Genomic DNA, 24,946 nt, shown 5'->3' with positions numbered 1-24,946 from the left:
ATTAAATTTAGGTTTTCTCCCAAGCGAAAAGATAAACCCCATAACATCAAAAAGCAAGGGCAAACTGGGATTTCTAACGTCCACCAATCCGGACCCAGATCACCTCCAAAATTCAGTGGAGTCTTCAACGCCCTAATATCTATCTGTGGTGAAAATTTGGTGAGAATCCTTCAAGTAGTTTTGACATAATCCTTCAAAGCCGATATAAAGTGAAATCTTGATCCAGAATCTGGATCACCTCCAAAATTTAATGGTGTCTTTCATGCCCTAATATCTATCTGTGGTGAAAATATCCGTGCAGTAGTTTTGACGCAGTCCTGTTAACAGACAAATAAATAAACATTGATGATTTTATTATGTCCTTGGCGGACGCAATAAGAGTCATGGTAGAACAAGGTTGGAGTTCCCAATTTGCTTTGCATTGGAATGTTTTTTGTAGTTGCAGTGACAGAATTTTTCATGACCCACATTAGAACAGGTAGTCCAGTGGGATAAGTTGTTGGGTTACCACTACGTATAGTAACCCAACCCTTACCCTAACCTGGGTTTGATTCTTAGTCACTCTACCTGTCCTCGGACAAGACAACTTTCTTTATTATCCCACCCAGGGATAAATGGGTATCAACCTTGGCTGGGGAAGCAGCCTGTGTTGGACTGGCATCCCATCTAAAGGGACTATCATCTGCTTGACATTGTAAGCACTGGCAAAAGTGGACAACAGGTCCTATATAAGACTTACTTCTACTTCTCTTCAGCTGGATATTTAAATAAGAGTGACAATGGCCTTCTGGCACAGAGGACAGTGCAGCCACAGTTAAGGCGCTCTTACTGATTCATCATGACACAAACATCAATCCTCTCACTTTTAGCAACAGCGACAGCTGCATCCTGAATGGAACACCTTTGAGCCATATAATTAGTGGATTGCAGTAATAACTGTTTTGAGAACAGCTTCAGTGATCCTAGCTTGTTATGCGTAATTAAAACATGTTGTCTTTATTTGCCATAAATGGATGTCACTGAGCAGGATCCGAACAATACGTCTGAGAAATTGATTTGTGAAACAAACACAGGAAAAGCAAATAAAAGCCAAAAACTCAAACAGAACTTGACCTTTGATTTGTTTGCTTTGCTGGGTCCTGAAGTTGAGGAAAGCACAGACGCTGTCATATTATAGTGCAGTCGCTCGCAGCTGTGTCCCCCTCATGTCGGTGTATGTAATGCACATGTTTCTGTGACTGAACTGAAGGCGTGAAACTGTGCAGGGTGTCAAACATCACTGTGTCAATAGTACAAATTGAGTCACAGCTGCTCAGGCGTACAGACAAATGAACCACTAATTCCACAGTGTAGTCTATCAATACGACACGTGAGATCACCTCATGGAATAATGTCTCATTAAAAAGAAAAAAAAAAAACAAACCCATGCTTTTGTGAAAGTGTTTCTGTGACGAAGCTGTACTTCCTGTGTTCTAGATTTCCAAGACACTGGGTTATCTTCAGTGAACATACAGCAGCCACAGCCGAACGGTTACAGCGTGGACGATGGAGCCTTCTCAGTCAGAGATGAACATCTTATCAAACGGGAATGGTCACGAGCTTGGAGATGACATGGGTGTTCCACTGAAGACCTTCTTAGAAGACAATCAGTGAGTTTACGCCCCTTTTTTGTAAACAGCGAAGAATGTGCTACCTTTTGTTTTGTATGTACCGGCAATTATGCTTGAACAGAGCATGTGCAAAGCGTTTTTATAGAAGTCCTTTTGTCTTTAGATGTAGTAGATGATAAAAAATATTTATTATTAGAACTTTTCAGGCAAAAAATACTTATACTGTTAGCAACATAAATGCAAGTTGTGACTTGAGCACTTTATGATTGATAAAAGTTTCCTGTTGATAATGATGAAGGTGATGGATGTGATGAATGATGTACAGTGGGACTGTTTGTTTTTAAATGCATGTTTACCTTGTTTTTGTGCTTGCCTCAATGGGTGGATCCTTTCTTGCCATACAGAAATGGCACTCATGCAGTCAGGTACGTCTGTAGTTTTTAAAAAAGGCTTTTGCAAATGCATGTTTGTTGATGTTCATAATTTTTTTTAATGCATGCTGTAGTTTTAATTAATGTATACTGTGCTTCCGGAAAGTATTCACAGCACCTTTTCCACATTTTGTTATGTTACATCATTATTCCAAAATGGAGTAAATTCATTTTCTCCCCTCAATATTCTACTCACAACACCCCATAATGACAACATAAAAAGTTTTTTTTTAATTGTTGCAAATTTATTCAAAACAAAAAGCTAAGAACCAGGGGCGTAGCATCAAATTCTGGGCCCTAGGTACTAGCCATATTGAAGACACCCCCCCACTGTTATGTTCTTTTTTTATTAACGCAAACACCAAATTTCTAATGCGTAGTCAAACCAGGTCTAAATCATGTATACAAGGGTAGGCTGAAAAGTTCTAAGGCTCCCCATGAAGGAGTAATGCATTAACTGCATTATAGTGAGCCTTAGAACTTTTCAGCCTACCCTCGTACCTTAGATCACACCTGGGAGTCAGAACCCTTTTTAAAGTTGGGGGGGCCATATTGAGTTGGGGGGTCTGGGGGACCAAATGCATTCCTGTGCATTTTAACAGACGGGAATGCACCAAATTGCACCATTTTTCTAGAAAATGGTGTAATTTGGTCCCCCAGACCCCCCAACTCAATATAGCTAGCTTTCAAGCTCACCTCTCTTTTCAAAGAATTTGGTTAGCAGCTGCTTTCCCTCATTTACTTTTCTTTCCCTGTCCTTTTTTTTCTTCTTTTTTGAAATCCGGACTTTGATTTTTTAGGAAAGACATATTTTATTTCAGCCTAAACACTAGGGCTGCAACTAACGATTATTTTACTAATCAGTTCATCGGTTGATTATTTTTTCGATTAATCGGTTTGGGTTTTTCTTTTTTAACTTACATGTGAGTTTTGCCATTATTTCTTTAAGTGAGTTATTATTAAAAGGCCTTTGTCACACAACATCAACGTTTGAGCTTGTAACAAAGTTATGTTATATTCTCGTCAAAAACATACCTGGAGTAGTGTTTTGTTTTATTTTGCACATATACATCACCGACACACCACAGAGATTTCTATCAGGTTTAGATGCCTACAGCACCTATCTCAGCCACTGACAACATATTACAGCAAGAGTCCACAAAAGTATTTTAAAGGCCTGACTAAAGTGTAATATGTTATATTTAATAAGATATTTTCATGAAAAAAGACACAAATGTGCAGTTTACTGCATTTTTTTTTCTTGTGTAAAAACACAGCTTAGATGTGGTTTGACCGAAACAAATTGTCATTAAACTTAATAAAACAGGGATTTAGTGGAGGTTTAAGAGTCACTAGGTGTTCACAGGAAACAGTTATTTCTATATTTATTTATGTTCATTGTTAGTTGCTTTAATCTTTTCTGTTTTGTTTTATCAGATTCTTTTTGTCCGTTTCTCTAAAACTGTATTGTGCCATTATTAGTTATTATTACTATTATTGTTGTTGTTTATTACGCTATGTAACACAGTTTTTGTTCCTGGCTTCTAAGTGTTATATTTCAACTGCTTATGTCTAAAGTCTATGGAAAAATGACTACATTCAGCACAAACTTTGATTTTATTTTTTTTTAACGTTCTAGAAAGTTCTAAAGGTTTCTTGACATTTCTAGATAATTCTGGAAACGTCTAGAAAATTCTGGACCGTTCTAGCAGTTAAAAAATATTCTAGAAGACTACTCAGTAGTAGTGAAGGCAAATCGAGAATATTCTTGAAAACAGACAAATTTCAAAATATCATTGTCCTGATCACAGAAGCAAAGTTTCTGTGGAATAACAGCTATTTTCTATTTATTTAAGGTATAACAGGTTAGGAAAACACACTGTGTACCCAGGAACAAAACAAAAATAAAAATTTGTTACATAGTGTTATTATTATTGATATATAAATAAAAATAAATGAATAAAATATTACAATTTGTAATACATTTGACTCTTTTACGAGAACAAACACTGAGCCATGAATTATTATACAGAAAACAAATGTGCTGACAGCTGCAACAGCTTAATGCTAACTTTAACATTGAAAACGCCATAGACATGCTAACACGTTAGCATTGGTCCCGTTTTTAAGTTATAAAATACATCTATCAACTGTTTCAAAAGACCATAACAGGTCAGATTAACATAAAAAGGTAAATGTTACTCACAGACATATGCTCTTTGGGGTTTTAGTGGGGAAAAATTAAGATTAAGCGAAATAAAACACTGACTCAAAAAAGCACCAGACCGAAGCACTGCTTCGATCTTTGAATCACTGCTTCGATTGGTTCATGGTTCAAAGCAAAGCCGTGCTGCAGAAATGGTTGATTTACGGTATATGGAAGAAACGAAACATTTGCGGTAAAACAGTTATTTAACAACTAAATTGATGACTAAATTAGTTGACAACTATTTTAATAATTGATTAAATCGATTAGTTGTTTCAGCACTACTAAACACCTCCTCTTTCCGTCAGATCCCGTTTGGGATGTGTGTGTGTGTGTGTGTACCATTGTACAACTGTGCAGGGGTGGAAGAGCCCTCAGAGATCTTTCAATATTATTGTTAGAACAGAATTATGTTTTGCAACATTTATACATTCATTCTAATTATATTCTTTTACAACATGAATTGTATGGACATTAATAACATGCAACACAAAAATGTATTTAATGCCAGTTTTTTGTGGGCCCCCCCCCATGCTCTGGGCCCTGGGTACATAGTACCCGTTACCCCCCCAGTCCGACGCCCCTGCTAAGAACTCACATGTACATAAATATTCACAACTTTTGCTCAGAACTTCTTTTGGCAGCAGTTACAACCTCAAGTCTTCTTGAATATGATGCCACAAGCTTGGTGCACCTATCTTTGGGCAGTTTTGTCCATTCCTCTTTGCAGCACCTCTCAAGCGCCATCAGGTTGGATGGGGAGCGTTGGTGCACAGACATTTTCAGATCTCTCCAGAGATGTTCAATCATATTCAGGTCTGGGCTCTGGCTGGGCTACTCAAGGACATTCACAGAGTTGTCCTGAAGCCACTCTTTTCATATCTTGGCTGTGTGCTTAGGGTCATTGTCCTGCTGAAAGATGAACAGTCGCCCCAGTCTGAGGTCAGGAGCGCTCTGGAGCAGGTTTTATCCAGGATGTTTCTGTACATTGCTGCTTTCATCTTAACCTCAATCCCGAATAGTCTTCCAGTTCATGCTGCTGAAAAACATCCCCCCAGCATGATGCTGCAACCACCATGCTACACTGTAGGGATGATGCCTGGTTTCCTCCAAACATGATGCTTGGCATTCACACCAAAGACTTCAATCTTTGTCTCATCAGATCACAGAATTTTGTTTCTTATGGTCTGAGAATCCTTCAGATGCCTTTTGGCAAACTCAAGGTGGACTGCCACCTCGGAGTGGCTCCTGTGTGGCCACTCTACCATACAGGCCTGATTGGTGGATTGCTGCAGAGATGGTTGTCCTTCTGGAAGGTTCTCCTTTCTCCACAGAGGAATGCTGGCGCTCTGTCAGAGTGACCATCGAGTTCTTGGTCACCTCCCTGACTAAGGTCCTTCTCTCCGATTGTTCAGTTTAGATGGGTGGTCAACCCGAGGAAGAGTCCCGAGGAATCTGAGCTTCTTCCATTTACAGATGATGGAGATCACTGTGTTCAGTGGGACCTTGAAAGCAGTAGAAATCTGTACGCTTCCCCAGATTTGTGCCTTGAGACAATCCTGTCTTGGAGGTCTACAGACAGTTCCTTTGACTTCGTGCTTGGTTTGTGCTCTGACATGCACTGTCAACTGTGGGACCTTATATGTAGACAGGTGTGTGTCTTTCCAAATCATGTCCAATCAACTGAATTTACCCCGGATGGACTCCAGTTAAGCTGTAGAAACATCTCGAGCATGATTATGGCAGCACAGTGGCTTAGTGGTTAACACTGTTGCCTCACTGCAAGAAAATCATGGGATCAATTCCCACGTGTGGCCTTTCTGTGTTGAGTTTGCATGGTCTCCCCGTGTTTGTGTGGGTTTGGTCCGGTTTCCTCCCACATTTAAAGACATGCAGGTTAGGTGAACTGGAAACTTTATAATTGCCCAGGTCTCCCTTGCAAAAGGGAGCTCGATCTCAATGGATAATCTGGTTAAATAAAGATTAAATTAAAAGTTCAGTGGAAACAGGATACACCTGAGTTCAATTTTGAGCTTCATGGCAAAGGCTGTGAATACTTATGTACATGTGATTTCTTCCATCCATCCATTTTCTTCCGCTTTATCCGGAGTCGGGTCGCGGGGGCAGCAGCTCAAGCAAAGCCGCCCAGACCTCCCGATCCACACACACCTCCCCCAGCTCCTCCGGGGGAACCCCAAGGCGTTCCCAAGCCAGCCAAGAGATGTAGTCCCTCCAGCGCGTCCTGGGTCTTCCCCGGGGCCTCCTCCCAATGGGACGTGCCGGGAACACCTCTCCAGCGAGGCGTCCAGGGGGCATCCATAAAAGATGCCCGAGCCACCTCAACTGACTCCTTTCGATGTGGAGGAGCAGCGGCTCGGCTCCGAGCTCCTCCTGAGTGACCGAGCTCCTCACCCTATCTCTAAGGGAGCGCCCAGCCACCCTGCGGAGGAAACTCATCTCGGCAGCTTGTACTGTGATTTCTTAGTTTTTTTTTAAGTTTTAATAAATTTGCAAAAATCTCAAAATAACTTTTGTCACATTGTCATTATGGGGTATTGTGTGTAGAAGTTTGAGGAAAAAATTAATTTAATCTATGTTGGAATAAGGCTGTAACAAGAAAATGTGGAAAAAGTGATGCGTTGTGAACACTTTCCGGATGCACTGTATGACCCTATTATTAGAGATAAATATAGAGGCCATCATTTAGCAGTAATAATTGTGTCCCTCAGATATGATGATCCCGATGGAATACTGGAGAGTGAGGAATTTTGCCCAGTGGGGATGGGAAGAAACCAGTCCGCTTCACAGATGTAAGTATAAACATGTTTATAGTTACAGCAAACAAACTGAAGGCTTTGCATATGATTTTGTTTGTCTTTTCTTTTAGTTTGAAGGAAAGACCTCCTTTGGCATGTCTGTGTTCAACCTAGGAAATGCAATTATGGGCAGTGGAATCCTGGGTTTGGCCTATGCCATGGCCAACACTGGCATAATCCTTTTCTTGTGAGTAAAAATGCAAGTTTATTAATAAATAGGCATAATAAATAGGCATCTATAGAATACTGACTGAAATCTGCTCTAGCTTTGTGCAATTGGACAAGTCCATCGAAATGTTGGTCAAATTCGTAAACGCTAGATGGCTTTTTGTGCTACGTAAACCATTGACTGTTGACTGGATGACAGGATCCCTTGAATGGAATATTGATTAAATGTAAGTACCCCAGTTGCTACGTTTTGTACATTATTGATTTTATGGTAGTTTGTAATGGTGATAAATCTTTGACCCAAATACATTATGCTATGGTATAACATAGTGCATCATCATAATGACATTTTTACGCTGTCCCAGGGGTATAGCGTTCCGGAATGTGATGTCATGTATCCATGACAACAGTCAAGGTGGTTCTATCTATAGGCTGTATATATACTGCGTGACGTCACCCATAGGTTTTCTAAAGAGACCCCAAACAGCAGATATGAAGCCCGTATCTGGGCGTTGCCATGTTGGCAGCAGCGGCAGTGCTAACTTTGGCAACATCACCACAAAACCATAAATGATAAAGACGTGGAATTTGGGTGGCTTCATTGTGTGTTAAAAGAAGCCTGAACATCTTTTAAGTCCAAACCTGCTAAACTAATAGGCTAACCGTGCTTGAGGTGCTTATTAAATATTAAATCCTATTTTTGGTGACTGTTCTGTGTTCTCATAATGATTTGCGCTGGTGTGGGCATAAAAAGCTATGAGCCAAACAATCTTGTCTGTTTCTGTAATCTCTATTTTGATGAGACATTCAAATGTTTTACAAACATAACCACTAAATTCAACATGTCAAACCATCGTCTATTTAGAGTTCACTTTCCATCTTTTCCCAAACAGCCTGAAAAAATATTGTTGGAAAATATAATGTCCTTCCCAGTACTGCATAACAATATTTCATCAATTTACAATACTCTACTTTCTTCACACTCATCCTCTCACTTTTGGCTGAAGGACACATGTAGGAAAGAGCTTGGGCTTCAGCTAGACGAAGACTGATGGAGGGACACATACTCAGAGTCAGTTCAACTTGTGTACATGTGCTCGTATGAGCCTCATTCAGGATCCACTATACCAGAGCCGACTTCACAAAATTGTTTCCTAAAATAGATGATAGCTGTATCAGATTCTCCCTTTCCCCAGTAGACCACACTCATACTTTTTTCTCCTGCTCTAAGCTTAGAGTTTTTTGGACGTCCGCTTTCAACACTCTTTCTAAGGTTCTTCACATGCCTCTCCCTCCGTGCCCCTTGACAGCCATTTTCGGTGTGTCTCCCGCTGGAAACAGGCTCATTAGTCGTAAAGATGATTCTGATGCATTTGTTATGCTCATGGCTATAAGATATATATTACTATGCTGGAAAAGTCCAGATCCACCAGGCATAATGTCATGGTTAAAAGACTTGGTGTCTTTTGTCAGTTTGGAAAAAGATTAAACACGCTGTAAGAGGATCACTTAAATTATTTCACAAAACCTGGGGCCGCTACTTAGATAGACCTAAATAATTGACCCCCTCTCCCCTTCTGCTTCCCCCCTCCCCTTTTATTGTTGGGTTACCGACTGATAGCCCACTAACCCTATGTTGTGGTGCGGCGTGCGTTGCCGTCGCCGGTGTCCGTTTATTGCGATATCTCAAACTGTATAACTTTTTTTTTCTAATTTATCAATGGTGTAATATGGGTCGTTGACATATTTCATGTCAAAAAATTATAGTCATATTCGTTCATTTGGAAATGGTGACTATTTTATGATGAAAACAGCCAATTTGGGTATTTAGACCTGTCAGAGACTGTCAGATACCTTTTCTTTTAGTTTAAAAAGGGCACAATGTTGGTCATTGACACTGTTTCTGTCCCCAAATTATTTGCATAGATTCATTCATTTGGAAATGGAAGCCATTTTTATGCGGAAAATGACCATTTTGCCTTGGGCTTTAATTGGGCTGATAAGCCACAGGGCCCTTGGCACTGTAGTTTTCTTTTGTGAATGAGTGAGGGTATTTTTTTTATTATTTATTATTTCATTGTTGTTATTATTTGATTTATTTACTTAATTTAAATAAATCAAATAACAATGGAATAATAAATAATAATTTAAAAAAAACTTAATTTACTTAATTTAAGCCTGGGGTTGGGGCTCGCGTGCGAGCGCCTGGTGGTTGGGCCTTAGCCCATGGGGCCCGGCCGGGCTCAGCCCGAAAGAGTGACGTGGGCCCGCCCTCCTGTGGGTTCACCACCTGCAGAGGCGGCCATGGGGGTCGGGTGCAGCGAGGATTGGGTGGCGGTCGAGGGCGGGTGGCCCGGCGGCCCGGTCCATGCTCACAGCCCCTGGCTGTTGGGACGTGGAATGTCACCTCGCTAGGGGGGAAGGAGCCTGAGCTTGTGCGGGAGGTTGAGAGATACCGACTAGAGATAGTCGGGCTCACCTCCACGCACAGCTTGGGCTCTGGTACCCAACTCCTGGAGAGGGGCTGGACGCTTCATTTTTCTGGCGTCACCCACGGGGAGAGGTGGAGAGCTGGGGTCGCATTGCTTATTGCTCCCCAGCTCAGTCGCCAAGTGTTGGAGTTCACTCCGGTGAACAAGAGGGTCGCGTCCCTACGCCTTCGGGTCGGGGACAGGTCTCTCACCATTGTCTCGGCCTACGGGCCAAGCAGCAGTGCAGAGTACCCGACCTTCCTGGAGTCCCTGGGAGGGGTACAAGATAGCGCTCCGACTGGGGACTCCATTGTTCTCCTGGGGGGATTTCAACGCCCACGTGGGCGGCGACAGTGAGACCTGGAGGGGGGTGATCGGGAAGCATGGCCTCCCCAGTCTGAACCCGAGTGGTGTTCAGTTGTTGGACTTCTGTGCTAGTCACAGTTTGTCCATCACGTTAGAGACATGGAGTCCGAGTGGACCATGTTCTCCACCTCCATTGTCGATGCGGCTGCTCGTAGCTGTGGTCGCAAGGTCTCTGGTGCCTGTCGCGGCGGCAATCCCCGAACCCGGTGGTGGACACCGGAAGTAAGGGATGCCATCAAGCTGAAGAAGGAGTCCTACTTATCTTTGTTGGTAGGTGGGACCCCAGAGGCAGCTGACAGGTACCGGCAGGCCAAGCGTGCCGCAGCCCGTGCGGTCGCAGAGGCAAAAACTCGGGTCTGGGAGGAGTTCGGGGAGGCTATGGAGGAGGACTATCGGTCGGCCTCGAAGAGATTCTGGCAAACCGTCCGACGCCTCAGGAGGCGGAAGCAGCTCTCCACCAGCACTGTTTACGGTGCGGGTGGAGAGCTGTTGACCCTGACTGGGGATGTTGTCGGGCGGTGGAAGGAGTACTTTTTTTTTTATACTTAGCATTTTTATTTTTCATTATAACATAAATCACATTTTAAAAGAACGATAACACCTCAGAACAAAGTGGCATGTGACAATTGACAACATATTTTTTCACAATACAATCTTAAATAGGTCTCAGTTTACATCACCGAAGTTTGAATTCTGTCCATTTTTTCCACAGCTCTTCACATTTTGGTAGCTGTAGTCTTATGATATATGTAAGCCTTTCCATATTGTAGATGTCATCCACTATTTCTCTCCAGTTGCCCAAGGTGGGAGTGGTGGCCTTGTACCACTTTTGCGTAATTGCTTTTTTCGTGGCCGCCAAAAGAATCTTCACCAAGTATCGGTCTTTAGTTGGGATTGCAATGTCTGTTAAATATGCTAAATACAATACTGTACATGTATTGGGTAGCTCATATCCCAGTATGTCTTTTAATTCTTTCCGAACATTATCCCAGTAGCTTGTCAACTTAATACAATGCCAAAATATGTGTGTGGTTAACATCCTGCTCTCCACACAATCTCCAGCAAGGTTGATGTACAGTGAACTCTTCTTTATCTTTGGAGTAATGAAAAAACGTACAATATTTTTCCAGCAAAACATTTTCCACATTTTAGAACTCGATGTGTCCTGTTGTGTTACACAGATGTCATACCACATTTCATCACTTATCTCCGTCTTTAGTTCTTTTTTCCATTTATCTCTTATGTATAATGTTGAAGTTTTACTGTTACCTACCAAGCCTTGATACAATTTTGAAATTAGTTTTCCAAATATATTCTTGTATGCATTACTTAGTACTTCTGTAATTGCATTTATTTTCCCTGTTACACCTGGTCTTATTTCCTTGCGGTAATAGTCCCGAATCTGAAGATACATATAAAAATCTTGTTTGTCCAAGTCAAATTCTCTTTGTAGAGTCTGAAAGGTCTTAATTTCACCTCTTTTGATTAATTTACTAAACATGTCAGGCCTCTGTTTGACCATTCCTTAAATTTTGAGTTCATGATTCCTGGTTTGAAGTTTGTATCGTATGCCAACCAACTAAAGATCTTAATTTCACTCTCCATCTTGTATTTTTTAACTACTGAGAACCAGGTCTCCAATGTGAATTTAGTAAGCGAGTCTAAATATTTCTCGTTTTCTTTAAACATTTTCTTGTTGGTTATCATGGTTCTTATACGGCCCCCTTCAGTATCCAATTCTGTTTCCTTCCATTTAGTAGAACAGTCGATGGTACACCAGCAAATCAAAGTTTTCATCTGTGCGGCGTAATAATAATTTTGTAAGTTTGGAAGTGCCAATCCCCCCTCTTTCTTAGGTATTTGAAGTGTTGAGTATTTGATTCTTGGTTTCCTCGCATTCCAAATAAATCTTGAGATTTTCTTATCCCACTCTACAAATTGTGAGGTGGGTATTGGCACCGGCAAACATTGGAAGAGATACAAAATTCTGGGTAGTACATTCATCTTAATTATATCAATTCTTGCATTCATATCGAGTAACAGTATTCCCCACTTCTCCATATCTTTGTATATTTCCTGATTAAGAGGAATATAGTTTATTTTGTACAGATTGGTTAGATTGTTTGTAATTGTTATGCCCAGATAACTGATTGTTTCTTTCACCCACTTGAAGTTGTATTGTTTAATCATGTCTGTTGTTGGACTATAGTTAAAAGACAAAACTTGAGTCTTCATTTTATTCAATTTGTACCCTGACAAGAGACCATAAAAGTCAAAAATGTTCATCAATTTAGGGAGACTTATTTCTGGTCGTTTTAAGTATATTAAGACATCGTCTGCAAATAATCCAATATTATGTTCAGTTTCTCTAATGTTAACTCCCTCTATTTCCTCGGCCTGTCTTATTGCTTGGGCCAAGGGTTCAATAAATATTGCAAATAGAATAGGGGAGAGGCAACAGCCTTGTCTTGTGGACCTTTCAAGTTTGAACCAGTTCGAGAGACTACCATTTATCTTGATTCTTGCTTTAGGATTCTGGTATAATGTTTGAATACATGCGACAGATTGTGAATTTAAACCAAATTTCTCCAGACAAAGATACAGAAATCTCCAGCTAACACTGTCAAAAGCCTTTTCGGCATTTAAACTTAATAATATTGCACTTTCCTCCTTTTTCTGGATTTCTTCGATTACATGTAGAGTCCTCCTAATATTGTCATGAGTCTGCCGCCCTTTAATAAAGCCAGATTGATCTTCGTCTATTATGTCTGATATGAAGGTTTGGAATCTATTAGATATAATTGATGAATATATTTTGTAATCGCAATTTAGTATTGATATTGGTCTATAGTTTTCGCAGTATTCTCTATTTTTGCCTTCCTTGGGTATGACCGTGATTGTGGCCTCATTCCATGATGGAGGAAGTTTCCCATTCTTTAGTGTTTGATTAAATGATGCTAACATCATTGGATTAAGTTCTTTTTTGAAGATCTTATACCATTCTATGGGAAATCCGTCAGTCCCCGGAGTCTTATTAGGTTTCATTCTTTTAACTGCATCTTCTAATTCTTTCTCTGTAATCTCAGAGCAAATTTTAGTATTTTGTGAATTTCCTATATTTGGAAGATCTAATGAATTTAGAAATATTTTAATTGTCTCATCGTCGGCAGCTCTGGGTTGTTTATATAAATTTGTATAATATTCTTCAAATGTCCTCTCGATCTCTTCTGGTTTAAACTTTAGTGCTTTTGATATAGGGTCTCTAATTTTTAAAATTGTACTAAGCTGTTGTTTGTTTCTTAATTGCCTCGCCAATGATTTAGTTGCTTTCGGACCTCCTTCATAGTAAGTCTGTTTTAGAAATCTGATTTTTTTTTCCACTTCCATTGTTAGTATATTATCAATCTTAGTTCTAGCTTCCTTGATTTTTAACAATGTGTTTGTGTCGTTTATCTTCTTGTGCAATTCTTCGAGTTTTTGTAATTCCTTCACAGTTTCCTGGTACTCCTTCAGTTTTTGTTTTTTATTGTATGAAGCTATTGATATTAGTTTACCCCGTATTACTGCCTGTGGAAGGAGTACTTTGAGGATCTCCTCAATCCCATCGTCACGTCTTCCGAAGAAGAAGCAGAGACTGGGGACTCGGAGGCGGACTCATCCATTACCCAGGCCGAAGTCACCGAGGTGGTTAGAAAGCTCCTTGGTGGCAAGGCTCCTGGGGTGGATGAAATCCATCCTGAGTACCTAAGTCTCAGGATGTTGTGGGCTGTCTTGGCTGACACGCCTCTGCAACATCGCGTGGCGATCGGGGACAGTGCCTCTGGATTGGCAGACCGGGGTGGTGGTCCCTCTGTTTAAGAAGGGGACCGGAGGGTGTGTTCCAACTATAAGGGGGATCACACTCCTCAGCATCCCCGGTACGGTCTATTCCAGAGTGCTGGAGAGGAGAATTCGACCGTGGTCTCGAACCTCGGATTCAGGAGGAGCAGTGTGGTTTTCGTCCTGGACGCGGCACACTGGACCAGCTCTACACGCTCCATGGGTTCATGGGAGTTTGCCCAACCAGTCCACATGTGTTTTGTGGATCTGGAGAAGGCATTCGACCGTGTCCCTTGGCGCACCCTGTGGGGAGTGCTCCGGGAGTACGGGGTCCGGGGTCCTTTGCTAAGGGCTAGCCGGTCCCTGTACGACCGCAGCAGGAGCTTGGTTCGCATTGCCGGTAGTAAGTCAAACCTGTTTCCAGTGCACGTTGGCCTCCGCCAGGGCTGCCCTTTGTCACCGGTTCTGTTCATTATTTTTATGGACAGAATTTCTAGGCGCAGCCAGGGTGTAGAGGGGGTCTGGTTTGGGAACCACAGAATCTCGTCTCTGCTGTTTGTGGATGATGTGGTTCTGTTGGCTTTGTCAAATCAGGACCTTCAGCGTGCACTGGGGCGGTTTGCAGCCGAGTGTGAAGCGTCCGGGATGAAAATCAGCACCTCCAAATCCGAGGCCATGGTTCTCGACCGGAAAAAGGTGCTTTGCCCTCTTCAGGTCGGTGGAGTGTCCTTGCCTCAAGTGGAGGAGTTTAAGTATCTTGGGGTCTTGTTCACGAGTGAGGGACGGATGGAGCGTGAGATCGATAGACGGATCGGTGCAGCATCTGCAGTGATGCGGTCGCTGTATCGGACCGTCGTGGTGAAGAGAGAGCTGAGTAGGGGGGCAAAGCTCTCAATTTACCGATCGATCTACGTTCCGATCCTCACCTATGGTCATGAGATTTGGCTCATGACCGAAAGAACGAGATCGCGAGTACAAGCGGCCGAGATGAGTTTCCTCCGCAGAGTGGCTGGGCGCTCCCTTAGAGATAGGGTGAGGAGCTCGGAGTTGAGCCGCTGCTTCTCCACGTCGAAAGGAGTCAGTTGAGTTGGCTCGGGCATCTTTTCCGGATGCCCCCTGGACGCCTCGCTGGAGAGGGGCACGTCCCACTGGGAGGAGGCCCCGGGGAAGACCCAGGACACGCTGGAGGGACTACATCTCTCGGCTGGCTTGGGAACGCCTTGGGGTTCCCCCGGAGGAGCTGGAGGAGGTGTGTGTGGATCAGGAGGTCTGGGCAGCTTTGCTTGAGCTGCTGCCCCCGCGACCCGACTCCGGATAAAGCGGAAGAAAATGGATGGATGGATGGATACTTAATTTAATTTTTGACAAATGGGCGGTGGGTGGGTGGGTTATTCAGGGTGTTATTTCTTCATATTTGTTCTGTTTCTATGTCTGATCACATGGCTGAATCAGACAAAAGGGTGGGGGGGGGGATCAAACTTCTTATTATTGGATTTCATCTGCACTTGTAATTGCTGTGAAATGTTTGGAAGTTTGCTCAGTAAACAAGTATTATAAAACAAAGGTCCGGAGCCGCTTATTTTCTCAGTAATCGTGCATTCAGTACCATTCAGTATTACAAGTGCTAACACCATTATTATACAAAAATTAATGAGATGAGAGTTTCACTCAGCAGGGACATCTTAGATGATCCATTAGGACATTTCGCCACACAACAAGCCATATTGGTCACTTTTGGAGCCAGCTTCAAGTGGCCAGTCAAGGAACTGTAACTTTTTCTTCTTCCATTTGGGCTCCATCTGAGCTCATTGAAGTTTACTGTTTGGTTCTTCTGTGTCTTTTCAAACCACTCGTTTTGTTTTGAAGACCAATCTCACCATAATGTGTGGACTTTTTCTCCCTTGTGTAAAGCAGTGATGGATTAAACAAATAAGTTCCATTATTTATATGTTTAATGTATCAATTGTCAGTTTTGGGATAGAAGTTCCACTGAGTTTGTGCCCAGAACGCGATTAAATGCCACACTATGTACAAACCTTCCCCCACCAGTTTTAAGTTGATTGTATGGCAGAGTTACCTCCACAGTTATGGAGCTACACAGGAGCTGACATCTGAGCTGTATTACTTGTTTGTACAGTAAATTCCTGTTTGTGCACACCCGTCCCCACCAAAATGTCCCAAGGGCCTTAACCTTCAACCTAGCAGTGAAGTTTTAATGTGCAAAAAGTTTTGTTACAAATACTCGTAATGATGCATGCCATCGTGTTTACAAGCTGGCATGTTGGCATAGAGGGTAGCGTGTGGCAGGCCACGGAGTCTTCACGTCTGTTGTTGTTGTTTTTTTTTTTTTAAGTTAACAGTCAATTTATCAGAACTGTAAAATAACATCCTGTCTGCAAACAACACCAGCTATACCAGCAAGATTGACAAACAAATACAGAAGGGATCTAGACAAGCACCAACCTCTAGTGCTGAAAAATTAAGCCAACACAGAAGTTGCCAAATCTTGCAGTTCCTTGAATGTACTCTTTATAGACCCCCATGTTAAAATCCCCAAATGTGCAGCCGAAATAAACATATTGACAGCCTGTTACAAAATAAATAAATAAATAAATAAACTGTTTTGGTTTCATTAGCGGTGTGATCGCTTTACGTGATAGCTGTGTGCCGCGAGAAGCGTCCATGCTCCAAGGCCCTGCTAGCAGAGGCCGTTAGCTGCTGTGATTTTATTGTACTAACAAACCATCAAACAAGTCAGAAAGAAGTCAGTGCTCAGTATTTATGCTGAGTGAAACTTTAGTCTTGGTGGCAATCCCACAGTGGTGAGGAAGATGGTCTCCTGGTTCGATTCCCAGTCAGGATAATGAACGTGGAGATGACTGAACAAGCCCGGTCTTGACATGTACTGTTTCTTACAGACGCTGCATGCGGTTGCTGCAGGAAGCTTCTGCTGGTCAGGATCTTGCTCTCTCTCCTTCCACTTTCTCCTCTTCTCTTCTGTGTTGTTCATCCACATTTTTTGGAACACTTCCACTCTTGTATGGATAACTGCTTGTCACCTGACTTGGTCCCTAGCGTGTTCTTCCAAGAGCTTCCAGTTGATGGAGCAGCCCCTGAGGTTGTGTTTCAGGAGGTCCTTGTAGCATTTCTTCTACCCTCCTTTGGACCATTTTCCTTTGCTCAGCTGGTAGTGGAAGATCTGCTTGGGAAGTTGGTGATCATCCATTCCAACAATGTGACTCACCCACAAAGCTGGTTCTTGATGATGAGACACTCTATGCTCTGAAGCTTGACTTCTGCCAGAATGCTAATGTTGGTGCAGTCATCTTTTCACCAGATGCAGAGGACAAGCCTCATCGCTTGAGGGTCTTCAAGTGGTGCCAGTAGGTGGTCCAGGTGCCAGATCTGTACAGCAGGATTGGCATGATGGCTGCTTTGTACATAAAGATTTTTGTCTCATGTTGAAAGTCTGTTGCTGAAAACACGGGTGTGTAGCTGGCCAAAGGTAGTTTGTGCACATTTAAGTCTGTGTTGGATTTTCTCATAAATGTCACTGTTTCATGACACATGGCTGCCCAGGATTGGAAAGTGGGTCATGTTCTCCAGGACTTGTCTGGGCAGTTTCACAGTAGGAAGCTTTGGATTGACCATGTTGGGTGGAGGTTGGTACAGGACCTCTGTGTTCTTCACGTTGATGTGAAATCCAAGCGTAGTGTAGGCTTCGTCGAACATTTCAAGGAGTTTCTGAAGACCTTCTTCCATAAAGGATGACATGCTGCATACTGGACATCCAGGAGCGAAGTGGTGGTGATGTTCTTCTTGGTTCTCAGTAGGTTGAGGTTGAAGAGCTTTCTATCTGTTCTGTACTTGATGTCAGTTAATGGTGGGACCTTGTCCTTGATCAGGTGGAGGATGGCTGCCAAGAATGTGATGAAGGGGCATTGCTTTGCTCCTCCTTGAAGTGGGCATGGCATGTTGTTAGCTTAGTGACTTTAGGTCCAATGACGGTGTAACTGTTACTGAGGCAGTATGCGCCCCCAATCCAGCCGTGATGAAACCCATTGACCACTACACCAAAATATACATTAATCAAACACTTGAATCATAGTTAGCCTATGGGCCTTAGCTTGTTTGGGAACTCTGAGATGGGTCATGTTCGGGCTTCATTCATTCCACCCGTCTGACCCACCGCAGAGCCAGGCACTGCTAAAATGGCGATATTTGAGTTACAGACACACCCTTCAAAAAATCTATGGGTGACGTCACAGAGACATTTGTCTCGAGATCTAAATCACCATCTCCACTATCGGCAATCCCTAACAGTTACCAACGTGTCCAGAAAAGCATGAATCACCTCAGACCAATGGGCATTTCATTTCTCTGAGCTGTTATTTTTATACAACTGGTCTATTTTCACTCCCACCTTGTGGCTCTGAAGCACAAGCTGCATATGTGACTCTGCACATGCATTTATTTATTCAGGACTGCTCAGAAACTAACATTAATCTTTCCGTACCCTGCGCATACAGGAGGCTAGATTATTATAAATACACACATATACAGACACAACATTGAGGGGCAGAGAGGCAGTGATCCAGAACCAGAGCGAGGGAGTGAGGAGCGTACGTGTGCAGCCACAGAGTGAGCACTACCAAATATTCAATGAAAATAAATGGAGTCTGGCTGCTGTCACTTGACTTCTGATGCATGTCCCATGGACATTGCATCAGCTGCAGGTCCACAACTGAAACAGAGCTGGACTGTGAACATTCAGATTCTGTAGCACTTTCCCGATTTGTTCCTAATATGCACTTTTCTTCACTTTCATATATCTCTGGATAGAAGCATCTTTCACATTCATGAATGTTAAATCTGAGTTTTGCAGCTCAGAAGTGGCTGCATTACAGATGAGTGCTGGGTGCACGTAGGAGTGTTTTTTCTTTCTATAATGACATGCTGTTGGATATCATGTTCCATGACACGCCCACATCTATTGAAACCCTCTGTCTCGGGCTCTTGTCTCCGCCCCTGGCTGCCACATATACAGATCCCAGAAAGGCCACAGCCAAGAATAACCTCACCTCCAGTTCCTCTGTGAGGCATCTGTATTGCTCATGTGCTGACTTCTCTGTGCTGACTGCTGCCGACCGACACACTGTGACAATGGTGGTCTTTGTGTGTGGGTAGTTCCAGAAGGTGAGCAGCAAAACTAGGCTAGATGGTGGGCCTGACATTATAGAAACAGGAAGTCAGATGCTTCTGAAATCTCTAGTTTAGCCCATTTTGCCCAAAATCATTGGGGGCAGGGTGATTGAAGCTATTTATAGTTGGTGGCTTCTGGTTTGGTGAAATTAGATCATTGCAGTGATGGTGCACTCTAAGTTAAAGTCAGCCCAGGGTTACGTGCATGTAATCAAGAAGTTGCAGCAAAACAGATGTCATGTCCTCCATCACTGTTCTTGCACAGATGGAACTATACAGCATTGTAGTGTTGTAAGTCCACAGAATGCATTCGAGGGATTTAGTTTGTCTGCCGCATTCAACATCCTCTCTCCTTTTGGAATCCTTCATAGAATGAGGAGACCTACCTGGTGTAGTGATGGAAATACAACATAATGTGTGAAAATGGAATTCATCAGATTAAGTTCAGGGCCCGGTTTCATTAAGCAGTCTAATCTTGTTCAGTCGAATAAACTGACTTAGTTGACTAATTTTTTGACTTCAGTCATTGCACAAAGGGCTTAGTCGGCTAAAGTTTCATGATTCCGACTAAAGTTTTTAGCCTGGTACAGAGGAGGCTGACCTTATTTCACTCAAAAAAAACTTCAGTGTCTTACCTCAAAAAATGGCAGCTATCATGTACCACCACTTGATGGACCACTCCAGAGAACCCCTATGTCGCTCGTATTCCTCCAGAAGGAGAGCTTCTTCTGCTTTTGGCCATGGTTGTAGCAGATGACTGTCATGATGTGTTTGTGACAGTTCTCACATGAGCCACCAAGCGTTGCTGTTACGCTGAGCAACATTGTGTGCGCAGAAAGCCTTGATGGAAGTGTAGAAGAAGAAATTGAAGAGTGAAACAGCTACACTAAGAGCTAAGCACGTCATTTTGCTGTTCATATGGGTGTGTAAATGTTAATAAAGCCAGTTAATGAAACAAAGGCTGGATAGTTCATGACAAAGACCAACCCAGAAGTAAACAAAACTGTCATGCATTGGAGCCGTCTCTTGGCAATGGCATGCGCCAGGCCGTTATGCCCGTGAAAACCATCGACTAAGGTAAGACGACTAATCTACAACTTTAACCATCGATGTGAAACGGTGATTAGACAGATAATCTTGGGCGACTAACCATAGTTGACTAAGAAAGTTTAGTAGACTGAATGATTAGACTGCTTTATGAAACCGGGTCCAGGTGTCACTGTGGGAGATGAACTGTAAGTGCCAGCATCCTCAGTGGCCTTAGTAGATATATGCGATGGGAAAGACAAATCATCACATGGAGAGGGAGATGGGCTGCAAGAAGGGTGGACAGAAGACGCTTTGGGAAAACACATACTTCTTAGAAGAAAAAACAAAATAACCAGAGACTGTCACTGGACAATCCCGATTATACTTCTCCTAAATGAACTGCCTTCCGAGGCTAACAAGTTCCATCTACCTGAAACAACTGGTTTTGAGGCACCAGAGACCCGCCTTCACCCCTTCTCCTGTTAGTAGAAGCAGTTTCGTCGGGCTTATAAGCTAAGCCACAAGCGCAGGCCAGGAGCTGGACTTGGTTGTCAGAGGCTATTTGAGACGCATGCCATATGAGAGCACTTAGGCAGCGGGAGCTTGTCCCCACTACCACCCCTGGCTGTAACAACCTCGGAACCAAAAAAACTTTATTTACCACAGTTTCCAGAGCCATGACCACAGATAATGCCATTTTTCTTGCCATCGCACAAGCATCCTCTGAAACTGTTCATTGATGATGCTGATGACTGTGTTGAGGAGGGCCAGTGACCAACATCTTAGTCTTTCCTGAGTTTAGAACTCAGACTTCATATGACATGTTTTACCACAGCTTTCAGTTGGATGGATTTGTTTAGAAAAGAGTTTTCCCATAGACTTGTGCCAAAATCCAGAATTGTGACACCCTCAGGCATTTTTGGGACAAAGTTGGCAACCAGTCTTACTTTGTCAATTGGGTGTGCTGAATTCAAATCTGCAATATGCCAAGCTCTATCTGACCTCTGTTGACCTCTAGAGGTCATTGACCTTTGTGACCATAAGCACCCCATTGGAACCTAGTTTCTCAGCTTCATAAGCAATCAAATGGAATGAAGTGATAAATAAACTGAACAAATGGCCATTTTATATCAATTGTTTGGTGCTGAATTAAAACTTTTTTATTTTCAGAATTCTATATGACCTGGTGACCTCTAGAGGTCATTGACCTTTACGACAAAAACGGCAAGCTGAAAACAGATTTTTGATTTGATAAATCAATTGACTGCAGTAATATGATGTATGAAATAGGAAATTGGTCTTATTTTGCCAATCTGGACATGCATATGTGCAATGGTCTATGCAGTTGTGCTTTCATACTGACACATGAGTGAACGCTACATCAATCCTACTTCAGCTTTAGAATCAATATTTCTTAAGTTCTTTTGCAAAATCTTGACGACCATAATTTGACATCAGTGTACAACCATATTTACTCTGCTTTGTTTCTGCAAACATTGCCAGAGGTTTGGCAACGACATGCAGCAGTACACTGGAGTTTGTTTTTCCTGCAGTTGCAGTTCTTCCTTTGACACTGCGTGGTGCAGCCACATGTCACAAGATTGACGACAGTCTGTGGCACAGAGGGAAGGGAAGAGAGAACTGACAAAAGAGCATCTTTCTCAATTCGCCAACCCATAGTTTCTGGTGGAGGGAGTGCAGGTTTTTGTTGATTTGCTTGGATGCATACAGCTGCTTGATAGTCTGCCCTCTTGATATGGAAAGACAAGGCATCCTGGCTTGGTGGTAAAGCCTCCAGAGGAACAGCTTGAGGAAACAGTGATTCCCTGGCACTGTTTGATGAGGTGTACAAGCCAGCTTTGAAAACCTTGCAAATAAAGGCTTCTCTTTCAAGTTCGTTCAGAAGATTGTGGTGCTCCATGAAGACTATGAAACAAGATTTCTGGGAATGTCCAACCAAGAAAGACGTACAGATGTGATTGCATGGAAGGCTGGCAGGGAACTGAGCAAAGCACCATCAAGGTTCTCAGCCACTGTATGCATTGGAATGAATTTCTGCTTCTTTGAGGTGCCTGCCTTCATCCATACTTTATCACAGCTGATGCTGGCAAAATGCGCTAAAAGAAGAACCAAAACATCTGTGTCTCTTGAGGCCACAACAATAGCTTTGTTCTTGGTGCAGTGGAGCACCATCCTGGTGTCTTCCTTTTCATGTCTAGCCTCAAGTTCTTCCACATTCACATCAGACGTTGATGCCTCAATGTGCTCTTCATCAGTGAATCCACCAGCAGCAACAACAGTTTTGTTAGATGGAGCCTGAAGTAACAACTGTTGAAAGAGATATCTAGCAAGGTCTGCCTTGTTGTCCTCACTGGCATTGAAATTGTCCCACTTCAGAGGCAGTGGTACATTCCTGTCTTTGATCTTTTGACGAAATGGAACTGTCTTTGTTGGGAAAGTGTAGTGACACGGACCCACAACAGGGGGCGTAAATGGACAATGGATGAGCCAAAAACAACAATTTACTGTTGTGAATGTGCACAACGAAATACAGACACCTCCACCTTTAATCCAGAAACTAGGCACGCGCTGCCGGACAACTGCCACGGTTCTTCGCACCCCTGGGTGACAAGAGAGCTTGAAACCGTGACAGAAGTCCAGGACTGCAGCTCTGGCCTCTGGTGAGATGTACAGTCGGTTCTTCGGGCCGGTCCCCGGGTCCGGGCTCCGTGCCAGGGCCTCCCGGACGGTCTTCTCCACGTCCCAGGTGAGGGTGGCCACGATAGTGGACTCGGGGATGATTGGTTCTGGAGGATCTGACAGCTCCGTTTTGACCTCCTCTTCATGTACCCGGGACAAGGCGTCGGATCTCTGGTTCTTGGTCCCGGGGCGGTAGGTGTTCTGGAAGTCAAAACGCCCGAAGAACAGTGACCAGCGGGCTTGCCTGGGGTTCAGACGCCTGGCGGTCTGGATGTACTCCAGGTTCCGATGGTCCGTGAAAACCGTGAATGGCACCGCAGCTCTCTCCAACAGGTGTCTCCATTCCTCAAGAGCCTCCTTCACTGCAAGGAGTTCCTGATTGCCCACATCATAGTTCCGTTCTGCCGGGGTCAACCTGCGGGAAAAATAGGCACAATGGTGGAGGACCTTATCGGACTCCCTGCTCTGGGACAGCACGGCTCCTGTGCCTGAGTCAGAGGCATCCACTTCAACGACGAACTGGCGGCTAGGATCGGGATTCACCAGAACTGGTGCAGTCGAGAACCGGCGTTTCAACTCCCTAAATGCGGCTTTGCACCGATACAACCAGGTGAAGGGGACTTTTGAGGAGGTCAGGGCTGTTAGGGGACTAACCACCTGACTGTAGCCCTTAATGAACCTCCTGTAGAAATTTGCAAAGCCGAGGAACTGTTGCAGCTTCCTACGGCTTGTCGGTTGGGGCCAATCTCGCCAATCACCGCAACCTTAGCCGGATCAGGGGCGACGGAGTTGGAGGAGATTATGAACCCCATGAAGGACAAAGAAGTGCGGTGGAACTCGCACTTCTCACCCTTCACAAACAGCCGGTTCTCCAACAGCTGCTGCAGGACCTGACGTTCATGCTTAACATGAGTCTCAGGATCCGGGGAAAAGATGAGTATATTGTCCAGGTATATGAAGACGAAACGGTGCAGGAAGTCCCGCAAAATGTCGTTTACCAAGGCTTGGAACGTCGCGGGGGCGTTGGTGAGGCCGAACGGCATGACCAGGTACTCAAAGTGACCTAATGGGGTGTTAAATGCCGTCTTCCACTCGTCTCCCTTCCGGATCCGAACCAGGTGGTACGCATTCCTAAGATCCAGTTTAGTGAAAATTTTGGCTCCATGCAGGGGCATGAACACTGAATCTAACAGGGGCAACGGGTATCGATTGCGAACCGTAATCTCGTTCAGCCCTCTGTAATCAATGCATGGACAGAGTCCGTCGTCTTTCTTGCCCACAAAAAAGAAACCAGCACCCATCGGGGAGGTGGAGTTCCGGATCAACCCGGCAGCTAACGAGTCCCGGATGTAGGTTTACATTGATTCGCGCTCTGGACGTGAGAGGTTGTACAGTCTACTGGACGGGTACTCAACGCCCGGGATCAAATCAATGGCGCAATCGTACGGACGGTGCGGGGGAAGAGTGAGTGCCAGATCTTTGCTGAAGACGTCAGAAAGATCGTGGTACTCCTCAGGCACCGCTGTCAGATTGGGGGGGACTTTTACCTCCTTGTTAGCAGTCAAATGGGGGGAACCGAGGATCCTAAACACTCCCGGTGGCAGGTTTCGCTCCACTGAGCCACAACCCCAGACGGCCAGTCAATCCGGGGATTGTGTTTAATCATCCATGGGAAGCCCAAAATGAATCAGGAGGTAGAAGGAGTTAAATAAAACTCAATCTCCTCCCGATGATTCCCGGACAACCAGAGTTACTGGTTGTGTCTTGTGTGTGATTAAAGGAAGAAGGGTGCCATCTAGCGCCCGCACCTTCAATGGTGAAGGGAGCGCCACTAGAGGGAGCCCTACTTCCCTTGCCCATCTGCTGTCCAGCAGATTCCCTTCTGACCCCGTGTCCACCAGTGCTGGGGCTTGAAGGGTTAGATCCCCACTCAGGATCGTAACTGGGAGGCGTGCAGATATGCGTGTGTGTCCCACTTGAATGTTATGACCCACTCTTAGCCCAGTCTCTAAACGCGAGTGTTGTCGTTTTGGCCGTTTGGGGCAGTTTCTCTGTATGTGCTCTTTTGAGCTGCAGAGAAAACACTCCCCGCGGGCCAGCCTCCTCAGTCTGTCATCTGATCTTATTT

General features: G+C 43.8%; 1 protein-coding gene across 1 annotated transcript in view; it reads left to right on the top strand.

The window, feature by feature from the left end:
• Nucleotides 1-24,946, top strand: part of LOC117506763 (sodium-coupled neutral amino acid transporter 3-like) — a 100,328-nt gene that overhangs the window by 31,160 nt on the left and 44,222 nt on the right. The window contains 5 exon segments of the mRNA XM_034166351.1: nt 1,477-1,649; nt 2,015-2,035; nt 6,977-7,014; nt 7,017-7,057; nt 7,135-7,250. Coding sequence (XP_034022242.1) covers nt 1,546-1,649; nt 2,015-2,035; nt 6,977-7,014; nt 7,017-7,057; nt 7,135-7,250 — 320 coding nt within the window. The 5' untranslated portion in view covers nt 1,477-1,545.

The sequence above is a fragment of the Thalassophryne amazonica genome, chromosome 3, assembly GCF_902500255.1.
Source record: "Thalassophryne amazonica chromosome 3, fThaAma1.1, whole genome shotgun sequence".
Lineage (NCBI taxonomy): Eukaryota > Metazoa > Chordata > Actinopteri > Batrachoidiformes > Batrachoididae > Thalassophryne > Thalassophryne amazonica.
Note: the sequence above shows the minus strand (reverse complement) of the source record. Positions and strands in the feature narration are given on the sequence as shown.